Source organism: Loxodonta africana, chromosome 6 (assembly GCF_030014295.1).
Source record: "Loxodonta africana isolate mLoxAfr1 chromosome 6, mLoxAfr1.hap2, whole genome shotgun sequence".
Taxonomy (NCBI): Eukaryota; Metazoa; Chordata; class Mammalia; order Proboscidea; family Elephantidae; genus Loxodonta; species Loxodonta africana.
The window spans coordinates 39318681-39336102 of NC_087347.1; the positions used below are offsets into that span (position 1 = coordinate 39318681).

The 17422-nt window shown below is 39.2% G+C and overlaps 1 protein-coding gene across 1 annotated transcript; it reads right to left on the reverse strand.

Annotated features, from left to right (window-relative positions):
• Nucleotides 1–252: 252 nt before the first annotated feature.
• Nucleotides 253–5374, reverse strand: FAM237A (family with sequence similarity 237 member A). The gene is made up of 2 exons (XM_003405925.3): nt 4963–5374; nt 253–496 (listed from the first exon to the last, which is right to left on the reverse strand). The coding sequence occupies exons 1-2, from the start codon at nt 5372–5374 to the stop codon at nt 351–353; spliced, it is 558 nt and encodes a 185-aa protein (XP_003405973.1). The 3' UTR covers nt 253–350.
• Nucleotides 5375–17422: the final 12048 nt, after the last annotated feature.

The window sequence follows — 17422 nt, forward strand, 5'->3', positions numbered from 1 at the left end:
TAGCACTCTAGTTCATTAACAATGTCAAGCATTCCAAAACAAAATATCAAAAATAATTCAAAGAATCAGTGTCTCCCAATCCCAAGGCCATCTTTGGAAGCTATTTTAACTCTTAGACAGTGGGAAGATCTGGCAGTAATGTCAGCATTTGAAAGAACATGCTAGAAGCCTAAATGAATGAAGCTTTTAAATAAGTAGTCTGAGAGAATTTGGCTTAATGTTTGTCTCCGGACATTCCACCATTTAAAATAAATAAATGATCAACTGTCAAGAAAAAAAATGTGTATATGTATATATATACAATATATATACATGCATATATATATATTTTTTTAATTCCAAAGCATGAGTTAGATTAATTTTCTCTTTATTCTCAGGCCACTGGTCACTTCTCCAATGACCCTAGACCCACTCCTGGACACATACATGTTTATCAGATCTTCAACCAACTCTTTCTTCTTTAGGAAAGGTATTCTTAGAAGCTGAGAGTATGAACCTGAAAGTAGAAAAAAGGGACTAATCATTAGGTCGCCTAATCATTTTCAGGTTAATGAAATATCAATCGTTTTAAAAAGAAAGTTTGATGTCTTTGCCACTCTGCTATTGAAATTATGTTAAATGTATTGCAGCAGTATATATGTAAATTTGTGCTTATGCAAATTTTTGTGATTTCTGCTCTTTAATTATATAATTACAATAAATAAAATTTCCTTATTAACTAAATATGCTTTAAAAGATTTTTGATAAAAAAAGCCATTTATAATTTAATATATAGATAAAAATAAAAAAGTTTAAACCATTCATAACATAATAATTGCAGGGATAACCATAGTTTTATACAAACACACTTTATAAAAAAAAATTTTTTTTTTTTTTATAATTTTATACAAACACACTTTATACCATAGCTTATTTAACCATTACCCTATTATGGGACATTTAGGTTATTTCCAATTTTTCTCATACTCATTATATTATGGTTAAGAACTCGGATGCTAACCAAAAATGTCAGCAGATGGAATCCACCAGCCGCTCCTTGGAAATCCTATGGGGCAGTTCTATTAGAGGATCGCTATGAGTCAGAATCGACTCAACGGCGACAGGTTTGGGTTTTTTATTACTAAAACTATACCCAAGTGTACCACGGAAGAAAAGTCCTGATGATCTGCTTCCATGAAGATTACAGTCCAGAAAACCCTATGAAACGGTTCTACTGTGTAGCACATGGGGTCACCGTGAGTTGGAATTGACTCAACAACTGATAACAATTTTTATTACTGTAATTAGTAATTATATAGTAATTTACAATTACTATATAATTACTAATTATATAGTAATTTGCAATTAGTATATAATTAATAATCATATAGTAATTTACAATTAGTGTGTAATTAGTAATTATATACTAATTTATAATTAGTATCATACACTAATTATAAATTACAAGTTTATTATTTCTATGAAATAATACTGTGATGAGGAGCCTTGTACTGTACCTTTTGCTATATCTCTGAGCAATTCCTTAGAATAGATTTCTAAACGGATAATTGCTGAGCATGTTGCTTAAGACATTTCCTGGAGTTAGTAAAGTAGGAAATCAAACATTTATGAGTCTAATTGCTTATATTTCTCAATCATTATTTTCTCTTATGCTTAGTGTTTAAAAACAAACACCAAGAACATTTGCCAATTAGTTAGATATCGACTGCAAACACAGTCAAAGTATAAATCCAAATTTTAGTTTTCTCATTGTGGAAGAAATAACTCACAATTTTTCTGGAACGTACAAACTTCCAGGCCCAGAAAGGCCAGTTTTTCTGCCTTTATCAGTAACAGAGTAAGATTCACTGAAGGAAGAAGCCATCATTTCTGACATAAGCAAGAATGTATCTCAGAAGGTCTTCACTTGCATTGAAGCTTCTACATTAGCCCATGAGTTAAACTGAATTCTGTTATTTTCTATTTGGGAGTTATCATCAGCTTCCTCTACCCATAAATCAATCAACCAATATGTCCCTATCTCTTCCTCATTCTCTCTCTTTCTCGTCCTTGACATAATCCATCAGGATTTAGTGGCTAAGCTTGGGTACACCCTCTTCACACTTTTCCAGGTAGTTCAATATTCATTTATTAGCCCATGTATATCTAGACTAAATGCTGTTAGTTGCTGTCAAGTCAGCTCTGATTCATGGTACCCTTATGTATAACAGAACTAAAGGTTGCCCTGTCCTGTACCATCCTCACAATTGTTGATATCTAGACTAACTAGCAATGGTCTTTTGGGTCTTTTCTGAAATGATGACACATCTAACCCTTATATTCTTTGGAATTTTCATTTCTGGACCTCCTCTGTTCCTGCTCATCATTCTTATAAATAACCACAGTGCCCAGGTCATCAGCCAGCATGGTCAGCTGTCCTGGGGGTAAAGCTCTTTCAGATTCTTTCCATGGTTAAGTATGTGATTTTCGTACATTTCTTTTTTAGAGAACCACAGAACAGAGAACGTGAATAAACTTTATGGATTATCTAATTCTTTCCATACTCCTCTTTTTCAGATGAAGAAACTAAGGGGCTAAACAAATTAATTAACTTGCCAAGGTTACATAGCTATTTGATATCTTTTGTTTTCACATTTGTTGGCACAATTTTAACAAATATGATCTATTAACATACAAAATTATATGGGGGTTATGTTTCTAACAAAGCATGACTCACAGCAAGATTTTTCAAGTGTGCTTACCTTTGATTTGGAGACATCAAAAATAACAAGACCTTTTTGAGTACTTTGTAGACACTTATTTTAATTTGCCTTTTCTGCCCCGCTGATATGATTTCACTGAAAACTGTAGAGATGAGCACCCCTTCACCCTCACCCCCATCCCAGCCTGCCAGCATATTAATTCCCCAGGGACAAAAGAAAAAAATAGCAGAAGATACATGGAGGTACATCCAGAGCCCAGTGAAGCCACTAGAGATTTAATCAAGCCTCTTGAGATGAAATCTCAATGTTCCTGTAACTATTTAACTTTTGGACGTGGTGTCTCTTTGACCCAAGACCCACTTTGACTGTGATTATACAATCCAAATGGAAAGTCTTGTTTCCTGATCTGTAAACAATACTTTGCTTCAAACATTAAAATAACTTCAATCAAGTGAAATCTTCACTCCTGCTACTTGCATAGCATCTCCAGCTAAAGTTTACAGACCAGCTGAGTCAACAGCAACTCTGCAACAAGGTGAAGGAAGTAGATTCCAAAGCTGAAGATAAGTTACTATTTTTTTTTCTTACAAAGGAAGATAGAAATGCCATGCCGTAACATGCTTCAAAAGCTACATGTGACCTCAGACTATTCTGATACCATTCCTGCAAGCAAGCAAAATGAAAGTTGTTTTAGAGAAAGTTGTATATATCTTTAAGTGATAGAACAGATTGAATTACAATTTTATGTTTATGTTCAGCTCAACCCAAATAATATTATTTTCATTCATTCTGTACACATTCTTAGAGTTGCTTAAAGTGGGTGCAAAGTGAGGAAAATATTGGTATTGATTTGAGTACAACAGCTAATCTGACAAGAATGGAAGAAAGGGCACCACTGACCACCCTTAGCAATGTAAATGAATAAAATATATTGTCCTTACTGATGCTGACGTCTGGGCAGTCTCCACTCCAAAAAAAAAAAAAAAAAAAGATTTTAAATATTTGTAATCAACATTTAAAAATACCCATTTTCTATTTCTACTTTTGTAGCTAAAACTGCTAGAAGAGTATTTCCTCTGAAAAAAAGGAAATTCGTCCAAGGCACCATAATATTTGCCAAAACAAATTTATCTATAAATAATAGCAATGTATTGTCTGGTGTTATAGATCAGCAAATTATGCGAATTTTTAGTTACTGAGGTTAAAACAGACTAAGTATATAAGGTTATGTCGGGTCACCAAGAGTTGGAACCAACTTAATGGCAACTGGTTTTTGGTATAATATCTTAGGAAAGGATTTAGCTTAAACTATTACTGTTAATTGCTATTTTAATAGAGATGTTAAATGAATATATTATAATTCTCATAATAAAATGTACAATTGCAAAGATTAGTTATGCCCCAGTTTTTCTCTAATACATAAATAATCCTAAAAGTTACTGCCATCCTATACGGCCCCTGCTGCAAGGTTTGGAAACTCATTGGTTGAAATGACATCAAAAAAGGAACAAAACAATATGAACAGGGCTAAGGCATAGCTCTACTCACTCACAGAGACTCACTCACCGTTATTTCAGTTCTAAAAGGGTTATTTCTTTAGTACCCCAGATAAGACTGTGTGAATATATACTTCAGTGCAAATCTCTAAATTGATACAAAAATTAATTACTCAGCTGGAAGTCAATTACTTATTTGAGATTTGTGCAAAAAAGCAACAGGGAGTGAATTTGTATACCAGTTGTTTTTTCTATTCATTATTTCACGAACTAAAGTAGTCCCTCCATCTACATGGAAGCAGTATTTTTGTTTTGCTTTGTTTTCCAAGTTTAAAGTGAGCAAGAAATTGTGTGTTGTGAATCCTCTCCAGGCTAACATTCAATCCTCCCAATTCCAGAGCAAATGAACTGTCATGTCCTAACTTAACCTTCAGACTCATGTGGAAAAAGTGTTAATTTGAGGGCATCCTTCTATGCTTTTATGATGTATTATGGGAATCATGCTTTTCCTTACTTGACTTTTAGGTTTTCCCTGGCTGCTGTTCACATGAAGTGTGAGGACGAGGATAATATATTAGTAAATACAGCTACCATGGAATGCAAAAGGAAATGCTATCTACCTTCCTATCACTTGTGTGCTCTGGGGGCTCACCCCTTGAGAAGTATATATGTAGCAATGGATTCCCCTTTCTCTCTTTATTACAATTCATTACACTCATACTTGATTGACACTTTCAAAAGACATAGGACCTGAGCTTGACCACCTTGTTTACTCCTTGTGTGCCCCGAATGAGCTGCTGGGATTCTCTCTTCCTCTCCAGCCAATTGCCTCCTTCCTAAGCCGTGGTTCCTGGAGAGGACACAGTCCACATAGATGTCCCAAAAGAGTTGGGCCAGATCCCAAAACAGTGCTCCATGCTTCAAGTTCTCAGATGACTTCAGGTAGATCATAAAATCCCAGAAACCTGAAACAGTGTCAGAAATGCGAGGTTTCCTCATTTCCAAGAGGAGCACTGACGAGGATTCCCAGCACTGAGGATCGGCTTGGTTAAGAGCCAGCAGGTCTGTCTGGCTATGACAGAAGAAAGGAGACACACAGCATATTCCCACAATGAGCAGGGAACAGGTGAGTTTCGGAAGGTAGTGAATCCTTCCTCTGCTCCCGGAATCAGCCATGGCCCTGAAACTGCACAGGACAGAAATACCTCATATGAGTTCCTGCATTTACTACACTCAGTACAGAAAATAATTTTGCCCCTAAGAACTTTGGTACCACCAAAGGAAACACACTAGTCTCTAAAGTGAGAAAAGTCTTATCTCACCTTCCATATCATAAGTGGCATTCTATTTAGGACGACTCATTGCTTGACTAGCTAGTATAAAACCACGATATTTAGGCTAAGAAATATTTATTTCTAAGCTGTGCTCCTTTTTAACATGAGTAAGTAGATTTGCTTTCCCATATGCAGAGTAATATAGATTTAAAAGAGTATAAGTGAAAACAAAATCTTGCCCCATGGCTTTACTTCTACAATATCCTAATTAACCCTACTGTCCTAATCCAAGACTCTTATGCACTCAAGACTGTATTTTTTACCCTTGGATGCTTTCCTATGTAGGACGACTTTTAATTTTTAAAAAGGTATCAGAGTTGTAAAATGTTATAAATAAAAATGAACACAAGACAGTGTGCTAAAAGTATGGGTAAGTACATGTGGGAATTGAGAGATGTATATTCAATTTCTGAGATATTCAATTTATTAGAGCAGAACCAATAGGCACTTTGCAAACACCTAAAAATATGCTGCATTTCTGATGTAGGTTTCATCCAGATTATATTTTCTCAGATTCTCTTTTCTTGCTATAAATCTCAAGGATTTCAAGAAAATTATATGCCACTCATTCAAATTCTCTGGCTTTCAATGCCTGTTGCAATAAAATCAAGGCACCCACAAACCACTTTGGAATGATTGTTACCAACTGAGACAAGTGCAATGAGGAATAATGCCCTTAAATTAATAATAGCCGGAACTTTCCTTTTTTCCAGAAAAAGCTTACCTAACTTCTCACACACACACACACACACACACACACACAAAAACCAAGCCCAGACTATATAAAATCTATATTACATTTAAACAGCTCTTACAGAAAGAAAAAATAGAGGAGCAGCATATAGACCTCACTTCCTGTTTTATGTATTCAAACCCTTTAGACATCACTAACATCATCAAAGTAGGCAAGGCACAGCTCATGGGAATACTTCTACATAGGAACATTTAATGACAAGACCATGATATGGTATCTTTCTCTTCTTCACAGCAGCAGGACGTATTGAAACACCACCAAACTTTGAACATGCACGTTCATATTTTGAAGGGGCAGGTTTGAGAGACAAGATTTTCTCTACCTTTTAAATCATTGATACATGATACCTACCTGAACAAAATTATATTCAGTGTATCCTCTTTTGAACTGAAATATCAAAGTTAAAGGACCCCAAAGGTTATTTTTTCCTTAGGAAACAACTTTCAGCTGTTAGCGCTAAGCTTATCTGAAAGCGGGGGGGGGGGGGGGGGGCGGCTGTCCGTGGTGCTGAAGTTGGCGCTCTCCGGTACTCCTGAGGTCCCTCCCTGCCTGCTCCTGCCATAGCGCTCATATTGTCTCCTTTAGGTACACTCCTCTTAAGAGGGCCTTTCCCAGACTGAGTCCTCCGTGCGCCTGGCTACGATTCCTGCGCTGTGCTCGGCGCGTCTCCGATCCTCACCTGGTTGCTGCCTCGCTCTTCTCCAGGCGGCGCTTCTGGGACCTGCTCGTCCTTGTGCCCAACTCGTTTCCTTACTCTGAGGCTCTGTTCCCATGACCCAGAAAGGGCACCGCCCTCCCTGCCGCCCCCTGCATTTACCTGCCCAGCCCTCTCGGGGTTCCTCGAGTACGTGGAGATGAAATGTCCAGGCTGCTTCCTGAGCGTGTGACTGTCCCCAGCTTCCGAGTCCTGAAGGCTACACTGGCTCTTCTTAAGCAATGGGAGTGTTCGACGCCTCTTCAAATTTACGTCAAAGCTCTGGGAAACTGCTGCCACCCTTCGCCCCCCCCCCCAAGTCCACCTCCCGCTCTGCTCCTCTTTCCTCCCTCCCTCGAGAACTTCGACTCAGGAGACCACACACACCCTTTTTGACCTTGACCTACACCCAGCCTCCGCCCGACGGAATTGAGCCTTTGTGCGGTTGGGCTTCCCCGTCCTACCTCCTGGGCGGGACGCTGTCTCCAGAGCTGCAAACCTGGGACTCAGCACTAGGAGTGAAGGGGACTCCCCAGTTCCTGCTCTCTAGGCATGCCTCGTCTGAGAATGAAGGAATGTGAGGGAAGACCCAGGACTTTTGAGGTAGGGAAAGAGGGAAATGGGAGCCCTCCCGTTGGTCACCAATCTCCCCGGGCAAATAAGGTACTTCACCAAGATATTCTGTGTATGAACTTTTCTTGCAGGACAGTGGCCCGGGGCTGGGAAAAGAAAAACACCCCTGAGCGGGGATGTGGGTGGGAACAAGGAGCTGCTAGAATCTCCTTCTGACTGGGGCTGGTGGAGCGGGTTATCCCCGGGCTCTGTGCCCTGAATTACCTCAGAGCACGGGTTGTTCCTGGCATCCTTTTGTTAGTTTCCTGCTCCAGACTTCACAGTGGGGTCCCTGCTTTCCAGGGAAGAGATAGCGGCTGGGATTCCCTTTGATATTCTTCTCAGAGCTGGTCAGTGTCCTAGTCCTGGGTTAGTCTTGTCACAGCATGGGGGGTGGGGGTCTGCCGAACATTAGCTTCTGTTGTAATTGAAACACACTCAGCCCAGGGGTCTGAGGCAAAACTCCCTCCTTTTCGAGTGTTTCCAGTTTTGCTCCTCACCTCCAAACCTTCTAAGCCTCCTGAAAACCACTTGTCTCTGTTAACTGAAAGCTTTTGTGCCACCTCAACAGTATCCATGGTTACTTTCCAGAGGGGCACAGGGAGGTACCCAGGCTTATAGCAAGGTTTACCCAACAGCAGAGAACCGGCCCCCTCCCCAAGTGATAGGAAGGAGGAGCTTTGAAGAAGAGTCTTGGGGGTTTCTAGGCTTTTCCTCTAACGGTTTCTTCTCCATCTGTGAACTGGGCATATTAATACCTGCTTGTATTTACCGCTAGGAATGTGGGAAAAGATCACGCTGGTGAGCTTTTGTACTTTCTTCCTGCCTGACAACTCCAACCTTCAAGGAGCTCACAGCCTTTTGAACATAGAGATAGAGATTGGTATGAGAGAACTCTGAGGCGGGGGCAAGCAGACAGGAGGGGCCAGAGAAAGCATCTTGGAGGAGGTGACTCTTGAACTTCTTGAAGAAGGAAGAATTATACAGGTGTCCTGGGGCCACAGGAGAGGGGGGAACTCCTCTAGGCAGAAGGGATAACATGAGCAAAGGCAAAGAGGGAGCTCTTCCTGCAGTTCAGTCTTCTCTAGAGTAAAGTCAAGGAAAGGCAGTGGAGACAGAAAATGCAGAACAGAGGTAGGGACATGAGAATTTAAATCTGGTTTTGGACATGTTGATAGTTACATTACCTGTGAAAAGATCAATATACAAATATACCAGTACCAATTGCCACCAAGTAAATTCCAATTTATATACCCACTGAGTGCTTAGTTTATTTTCAAGGGGTTGCTATGAGTCAAAATCAACTTGACAGCAATGGGTTTGGATTTGGGTTTTTTATGTGTCAGGTGGAGTCCTGAGTGGTGCAAATGGTTAATGCAATTGACTACTAACAGAAAGGTTGCAGGTTTGAGTTCACCCAGAGGCACCTTAGAAGAAAGACCTGGTGATCTATTTCCAAAAAATCAACCATTGATAACTCTATGAAGCACATTGCTGCTCTGACTCACAAGGGTCATCATGAGTCATAATCGACTGTATGACAACTGATTGGTTATGTACCAAACAGACACTATTCTAGATATTGTGAATACAGAAGGAATAAAATAAAGTCCCAACTCTCATGAAGCTTTCATTTTAGTATGTGTGTGTTGTTGAGGGGTGTGGGGTGGGGCAGAAGAATTTTTATATTTTAATTTAAAAATTAAATATGTATATTTATATATATAAAATGATTCATGCTTCTAGTTTCTGTGTTGTGGTAAGTTTACCAGTATGTATTAAAGCACACAATCAGTTAAATAAATTGAATCAACAATGAGAGTCAATCTGTCATTCTGAAGTCCAAGGAATAAAAAATCAGCATAATATACATGTGATATGTCACATGTGTAATAGAAAAATAAAGAATTATCCAAAAAAAAAAGTAAAGTATTATTAGAAAGGGATTTGGGAGAAGAGCTATTTTATATAGGATGATTGTTAAGAGAAGCCCTTCCTAATGGGAAAATATTTGAAGGGACCTAATAAAGGGAAAAAGTGAGCTATGAACGTACATGTGAAAGTGTAGAGGGGGAAAAACAAACACAAAGGCCCTGGAACAAGTGTGATATGAGAAGAATGTTTCATGGGCACAGTGTTACAAGATGAGGTCAGAGAGGTGGTTAGAAATTCATTCTGACTGCTTACGAGAGACTGGAGGGGAGCAAGGGTAGAGGCAGGGAGTCTAGGAGATTGTTGCAATCATCCAGATAAGATACGATGGTGACTTAGACAAGGGTGGTAGCAGTAAACCCACTATCATCGAGTCGATTCTGACTCATAGCGACCCTATAGGACAGAGTAGAACTGCCCCACAGAGTTTCCAAGGAGAGCCTGGCAGATTTGAACTGCCTACCTCTTGGTTAGCAGCCGTAGCACTTAACCACTACACCACCAGGGTTTCCTTGGTAGCAGTAGAGACTGTGAAAGTGATCGAATCCTGAATATATCTTGAAAATAGAAAGAACAGGACTTACTGATGGACTAGATATAGGATATGAGAGAAAGAAATCGAAGATGACTCCAAGGGCTAAGCAACTGGAAGATTAGAATTACCATTTGCTGAGAAAGGAAAAATGGTCCAGGAATAGGTTTGGGAAAGGGAAACCAAGAATTTGGTTTTGAATATGTTAAGTTTGAGATGGCTGTTTAACATCCAAATGGAAATGTTGAGTAGGCAGGGGAAAGGTGGGGACTGGATTTGGGATAGAGCATTCAGGAAAGAAGCCTAGATATGGGGTTTCATCAACCAGTAGGTGATAGTTAAAACCATGAGAGGAAAGTACGTAACGTAACATGCACATATAGTACCCTGAGAATACCCACTGCCATTGGGTGAATTCCAACTCATAGCGACCCATAGGGTTTCCAAGGCTGTGAATCTCTATGATAGAACCTGAGAAATGCCAACATTTAAGTGATTAAAAAACAGGGAGATAAGAGGGACCAGGAGAATGTGGTGCCTTGGAAGCCAATGAAAGTTAGATTTTCCCAAAAGGAGATGAAAGCAAGCACATCACACAAATTCAATAAACGTGGTCAATGAAAGGAAGACAAAGAACATTCCATTAGATATAAAATAGTATGTCACTGAGGAGCTTATTAAGAGCAGTTTCAATTGAGATTTGGGGAAAACAAATTCTAGTGGGCAAGACAGAAACGGAAAGTGAGGAAACTGAAACAGCACCTGTTGAGCACTCTCTGGGAAGTTTAGATAAGAAGAGGGGGAAGGATTGGAACAGGAGGTTAGGGGTTGGGTCTTGGTCATGTTCCCAGGCTGAAGGTTGAAGATCAGGAGAGAAGGATGATTAATGATCTTGGGGAAAAGAAGAAGCAATAGAATTAAGAGACTAAGGAAGGGACCAGCCTTGAACAGAATATGAGAGGATAGCTTGTCCTCTGAAAATGAGAGAAGAGATTCTGTGGATATGGATGTCTGTAGGTAGCATAGTGGGGAGGAAAGCAGGAATTGAGAGAGACTGGTGATTGATGGTCTCAATTTTCTTAATGAAATAAGATGCATAGTTATCCACAAAAGGTGAATGAGGGGATGTGTAAAGTAGGGAGCTAAAAACCCATTGCCATTCAGTTGATTCCGACTCATAGCAACCCTATGCGACACGGTAGAACTGCCCCACAAGGTTTCCAAGGTGCAGCTGGTGGATACAAACTGCTGACCTTTTGGTTAGCAGCTGAGCCCTTAACCACCGTGCCACCAGGGCTCCCCCTCATGGTTGGTGAGAATTAAAAGAGCTCACACATGGCAAACACTTAGAATGATATCTACATGTAGCAAGAACTTGATAAATGCTAGTTAATACTGTTGTTATTGTTATTGTTTTTTCCTCCTGCACTACTCACCTGAGTGAGTGTAGGAGAAAAGAATGACCATCATTACACAGTCCATTGTTAGAGCTTTGTTGAGTAGAAGCTGATAAAGTGTAAGAATGCGAGGGAATCGAGGTTAGAAAAAAAGAAAAAAATTAGGGTATGGAGATGAAAAACTGGGAAGAAAAGGAAGAAATGGGAGGTCTCGTTGAAGGGAAAATATAATAGGTACAAGGAGAATAAGTAGCAAGTTTGCTGAAAGGTAAGGTGGTTATAGTCAGGAGAGGGATATCGAGGTGTCAGATTTTAGAGATGGAGCAGCTCTGAATCCTGAGCACCACCACTGAAATAAGTGACTGAAATGGAGTGACTGTGAAGGCTCTTGTAGTTCTGAGCCCCACCTTTCCTATAAGTCTGAAGACAATAAATTGAAGTGGTAACCCCTGTTATATAGAAGCTGAGGGTGTGTGAACTTTCTATCCCAACAAGATAGGCTAGAACAGCCTTTGCCAATGGGAGTAAAAGTTCTAAAATTGTTTTTAAAGAGCTAGCTAATGTCAGCGAACATGAATTTTTTTTTCTTTTTTAATATAATTATTTGGGACTAGAAATTTTGACCCCCAGTAAAACTTCTGTGTGTCACCTGGACTACAATGCCCTGATTAGACATATGTCATAAACGAAATTTACAACTTGCCCTTGAAAATTAAGTAGTGGTCATACTGAAATTTTTTTTAAAGAAAATCCTAAATACTACATAATCCATTAAAACATATATTTAACATTCCTTGGTTATCAGATACAATTTGGAGATATTCTTCTTGTTGTTGTTGCTGTTAGGTGCCGTCGAGTCGGTTCCGACTCATAGCGACCCTATGTGCAACAGAAGGAAAACACTGCCTGGTCCTGCACCATCCTCACAATCGTTGTTATGCTTAAGCCCATTGGTGCAGCCACTATGTCAAATCATCTCATTGAGGGTCTTTTTCTTTTACGCTGACCCTCAACTTTACCAAGCGTGGTATCTTTCTCCAGGGCCTAATCCCTCCTGACAACGTGTCCAATGTATGTAAGACACTGTCTTGCCGTCCTTGTTTCTAAGGAACATTCTGGTTGTACTTCTTCCAAGACAGATTTGTTCATTCTTTTGGCAGTCCATAGTATATTCAATATTCTTCACCAAGATCACAACTCAAAGGCAACAATTCTTCTTTGGTCTTCTTTATTCATCGTCCAGTTTTCACAGGCATAGGCGATGATTGAAAACACCACGGCTTGGATCAGGTGCGCCTTAGTCTTCCAGGTGGCATCTTTGCTTTTCAACGCTTTAAAGAGGTCCTTTGCAGCCGATTTGCCAGATACAACATGCCTTTTGGTTTCTTGACTGCCGCTTCAATGTGTGTTGATTGTAGATCCAAGTAAAATGAAATCCTTGACAACATCAATATTTTCTCCATTTATCATGATGTTGCTTATTGGTCCAGTTGTGAGGATATTTGTTTTCTTTGTATTGAAGTGCAACCCATACTGAAGGCTGTGGTCTTTGATCTTCTTTAGCAAGTGCTTCAAGTCCTCTTCACTTTAGCAAGCAAGGTCGTGTCATCTGCATAGCCCAGGTTGTTAATGAGACTTCCTCTAATCCTAATGCCCCATTCTTCTTCACTTAGTCCAGCTTCTCGGATTATTTGCTCAGCATACAAATTGACTAGGTGTGGTGAAAGGATACAACCCTGACACACACCTTTCCTGACTTTAAACAACTCAGTATCCCTTTGTTCTGTTTGAATGACTGCCTCTTGGTCTATGTACAGGTTCCACATGAGCACAATTAAGAGTTCTAGAATTCCCATTCTTTGCAATGTTATCCATAATTTGTTACGATCCACACAGTCGAATGCCTTTGCATAATCAATAAAACACAGGTAAACATTTTTCTGGTATTCTCTGCTTTCAGCCAGGATGCATCTGACATCAGCAATGATATCCCTGGTTTCACGTCCTCTTCTGAATCTGGCTTGAATTTTTGGCAGTTCCCTGTCGATATACCACTGCAGCCGCTTTTGAATAACCTTCAGCAAAATTTTGCTTGTGTGTGATAGTAATGATACTGTTCAATAATTTCCACATTCCATGGGATCACCTTTCTTGGGAATAAGCATAAATATAGATTTCTTCCAGTTGGTTGGCCAGGTAGCTGTCTTCCAAATTTCTTGGCATAGACAAGTGAGTATTTCCAGTGTTGTTTCCATTTGTTGAAACATCTCAATTGGTTTTCGGTTCATTCTTGGAGCCTTATTTTCCCCAATGCCTTCAGTGCAGCTTGGACTTCTTCCTTCAGTACTATTGGTTCCTGCTCCTGTGGTTGAATATTGACCAATTTTTTTTTTTTTTTTTTTGGTAGAGTGCTTCTGTGTATTCCCTCCATCTTCTTTTGAAGCTTCCTGAGTCTTTTAATATTTTCCCCATAGAAACCTTCAATATTGCAACTCAAGACTCGAATTTTTATTCAGTTCTTTGAGCTTGAGAAATGCAGAATGTGTTCTTCCATTTTGGTTTTCCATCTCCAGGTGTTTGCACATGTCATTATAACACTTTACTTTGTCTTCTCACACAGCCCTTTGAAAACTTCTGTTCAACTCTTTTACTTTATCATTTCTTCCTTTAGCTTTAGCTACTCAACGTTCAAGAGCAAGTTTCAGAGTTTCTTCTGACATCCGTTTTGATCTTTTCTTTCTTTCCTGTCTTTTAACGACCTTTTGCTTTCTTCATGTATAATGTTCTTGATGTCATTCCACAACTCCTTGTGTCTTCAGTCTTTAGTGTTCAACGTGTCAAATCTATTCTTGAGATGGTCTCTAAATTCAGGTGGGATGTACTCAAGGTCATACTTTGGCTCTCATAGACTTGTTCTAATTTTCTTCAGTCTCAACTTGAACTTGCACATGAGCAATTGATGGTCTGGTCCGCAGTCGGCCCCCTACATTGCTCTGACTGATGATATTGAGCTTCTCCATCATCTCTTTCCACAGATGTAGTGAATTTGATTCCTGTGTATTCCATCTGGCAAGGTCCACATGTACAGCTACCATTTATGTTGGTAAAAAAAAAAAAAAAAGGTATTTGCAATGAAGTCAGTCTTGAAAATTCTGTCATGGGATCTCCGGGATCGTTTTTATCACCAAGGCCATATTTTCCAACTACCAATCCTTCATCCTTCTTCTTTGTTTCCATTTTTCATATTCCAATCTCCAGTAATTATCAATGCATCCTAATTGAATATTCAATCAATTTCAGACTGCAGAAGTTGGTAAAAAAAAAAAACTTCAATTTCTTCATCTTTGGCCTTAGTGGTTGGTGTGTAAATTTGAATAATAGTCGTACTAACTGGTCTTTTTTGTAGGCATGTGGATATTATCCTATCACTGAGTGTTATACTTCAGGATAGATCTTGAAATGTTCTTTTTGACAATGAATTCAATGCCATTCCTCTTCAACTTGTTGTTCCCAGTGTAGTAGGCCATATGATTGCTTGATTCAAAATGGCCAATACCAGTCCCTTTCAGTTCACTAATGCCTAAGATATCAATGTTTATGTGTTCTGTTTCATTTTTGATGATTTCCAATTTTCCTAGGTTCATCCAGGGTCCGATTACTAATGGATGTTTGAAGCTGTTTCTTCTCATTTTGAGTTATGCCATATCAGCAAATGAAGGTCCCAAAAGCTTGACTCCATCTACGTCATTAAGATCAACTCTGCTTTGAGGAGACAGCTCTTCGCCAGTGGTCTTTTGAGTGTCTTCCAACCTGAGGGGCTCATCTTCTGGCACTGTATCAAACAATGTTCCGCTGTTATTCATGATGTTTTCGCCTGCTAAATCTTTTCAGAAGTAGACTGCTGGGTCCTTCTTCCCAGTCTGTCTTAGTCTGGAAGCTCAGCTGAAACCTGTTCGCCATGGGTGACCCTGCTTTTTTGAATACCAGTGGTATAGCTTCCAGCATCACAGCAATGCAGAAGCCCCCACAGTATGACAAAATGACAGACCCTTGGGGGGGAAATTCTTGGGAAGAAAAATATATGTCTTTGATCCTAAACCTCACTATCAGCTTGATAATTGCAAGAAGAAAATCACATACCAATTCTCACATTTAGATAAAAAGAAATATACCATCAACCAAACTGCCACCACCACCAAATTTAAGAAATGAGTGTAACATTTTATGCTCATTTGACCATTACAAGAATGCTTAATTTGATATTCTTGTGCCTTCATTTCCACAAACTAGACTCTCTAAATATGACTAATTTGTCTACACTTATATCTTACAAAACATTACATTCATGTACATGATTGTATGTGAAAAGCACAATTTTTATCCTCCCCCTGCCCCTGTTTAACCGTTAAATCAAGAGATTATCCTTGAGTCACTTAGCTGGTAAGAGTTAGAGCAGGGTTCTCTTTCCAAAACTTAGATTCATTTATTGTGTCATTTCTCTGCCCTAAATAGTGTGCACATTCAAACACATGCACCGTAAGCCTCTTCGCTTTTCACTGTATTAAAAAAAAAAAAACCCACTGCCATAGAGTCAATTCTGACTCATTGTATAGTCTCTCCTTATTCCTCTACTTGCTCCCCAGTACCAACTGTGAGGGAATGTATGGTGAGTTCAACTTACAGGGAGAATAATTTTAACAAGTTACATCTGGATTCAGCTTATCACATCATCGCTCTGACTCATTAAAAAAAAATAGTCAGGAAACAATGGGTCATTTTAAATTACATGATGCTAAATAACTAGTTTGACTGGCATTTGTCATCCAAAGAGTATTTCAGTTTTATGCAGTTACATACAGCCCAGGGCTAAAGAACGGCTAGTCAAGAAGTAAATTGTAATTAGCTGAATGCGCCCCTTGGGTAGATTTTCTGATTTTTGCCACTTGAAGCAATTTTCAACGACATTAAAAAGGACTTGTGTTTAATTTTAATGAAATTCAAAAGCAGTTATATAGTTTGCATCTTCAGCAGTGCATTAATTTGAAAATGATGGGGACAGCCTTTAAGAACAGAATGCTTCTTTAACGTTTTGGATCAGATTGTAAAAATAATTATTTCCCCTCCTTCTTTTGTGCTTTTCTATCATTTGAAAAGGGCAATAAACAAGGACAATTTCCTGGGATGACCCTTGGGGTAAGTGGATGAGTCATTCTTTAAGTGCCATCAAATTCATAAGGACAAGTTGCAGCGAAGTAGTCAGATCATACTGGACATTGATTCCAAAGTGTGAGGAAAAGGAAAGTTACTCAGGGACAGGAATAGTTCATTCATATTTTTCCTGTTTGTCCAAGTGAAGATATTGTAGTTGTGCTAATAGGTACAGCAGTAGGTTCTTTCCATGGTACTTCACAAGATACATCCATCCTTAGCCCATTCTTTCCAGTAAGCTGAAAAGCCCATAAAGATTCTTATAGCTTTGCCAAGAGTTGGATTACTTTCTGCAATTACCCAAGCTGTTTAAGAGTGACCATTATAGGTACTGACTTGCAGAGGTTTCCTGTCTTTTGGCCTACTAATTTCCAAAGGAGACTACAATATGTTTCTTTCCATTTGATTTGCATACGAAGGCAAAAACGACAAAGGTCTAAGGTTTTGGCAACAGTAAATTTCTTTTTCCTAAGTCTTCATTTATGGTGGAATAGCAAAAATCAACATAAAGTCTCTTCAGCACATATAGGAGGGGAGGGAAACCACAAACAAGAAAGCCAGGAGCCCAGTGACAATCATGGAATTTGGCTTAGAAGAAAACGTTGATAGCTTAAGAGAGGGAGTAGACCTATATGTTAACTGTGTTAATCATTTCAGCATGAGCAGGGTTTCTGGGATGAGGAAGTTTTCTTAACTTAAGTATGCCTAAGCGAGTTAGTTCCGCTCTGCTCCAGGTTCCCAAATAGTTTTGTTCATACCTT

Bases quoted from the DNA above. Each gene is read 5' to 3' on its own strand.
- FAM237A (XM_003405925.3), bottom strand. From the start codon at position 5,374: ATGGCTGATTCCGGGAGCAGAGGAAGGATTCACTACCTTCCGAAACTC. The intron at 497-4,962 runs GTGGTCAAGCTC...TTCTACTTTCAG, and splicing joins GCACACAAGGAGTAAACAAG to GTTCATACTCTCAGCTTCTA.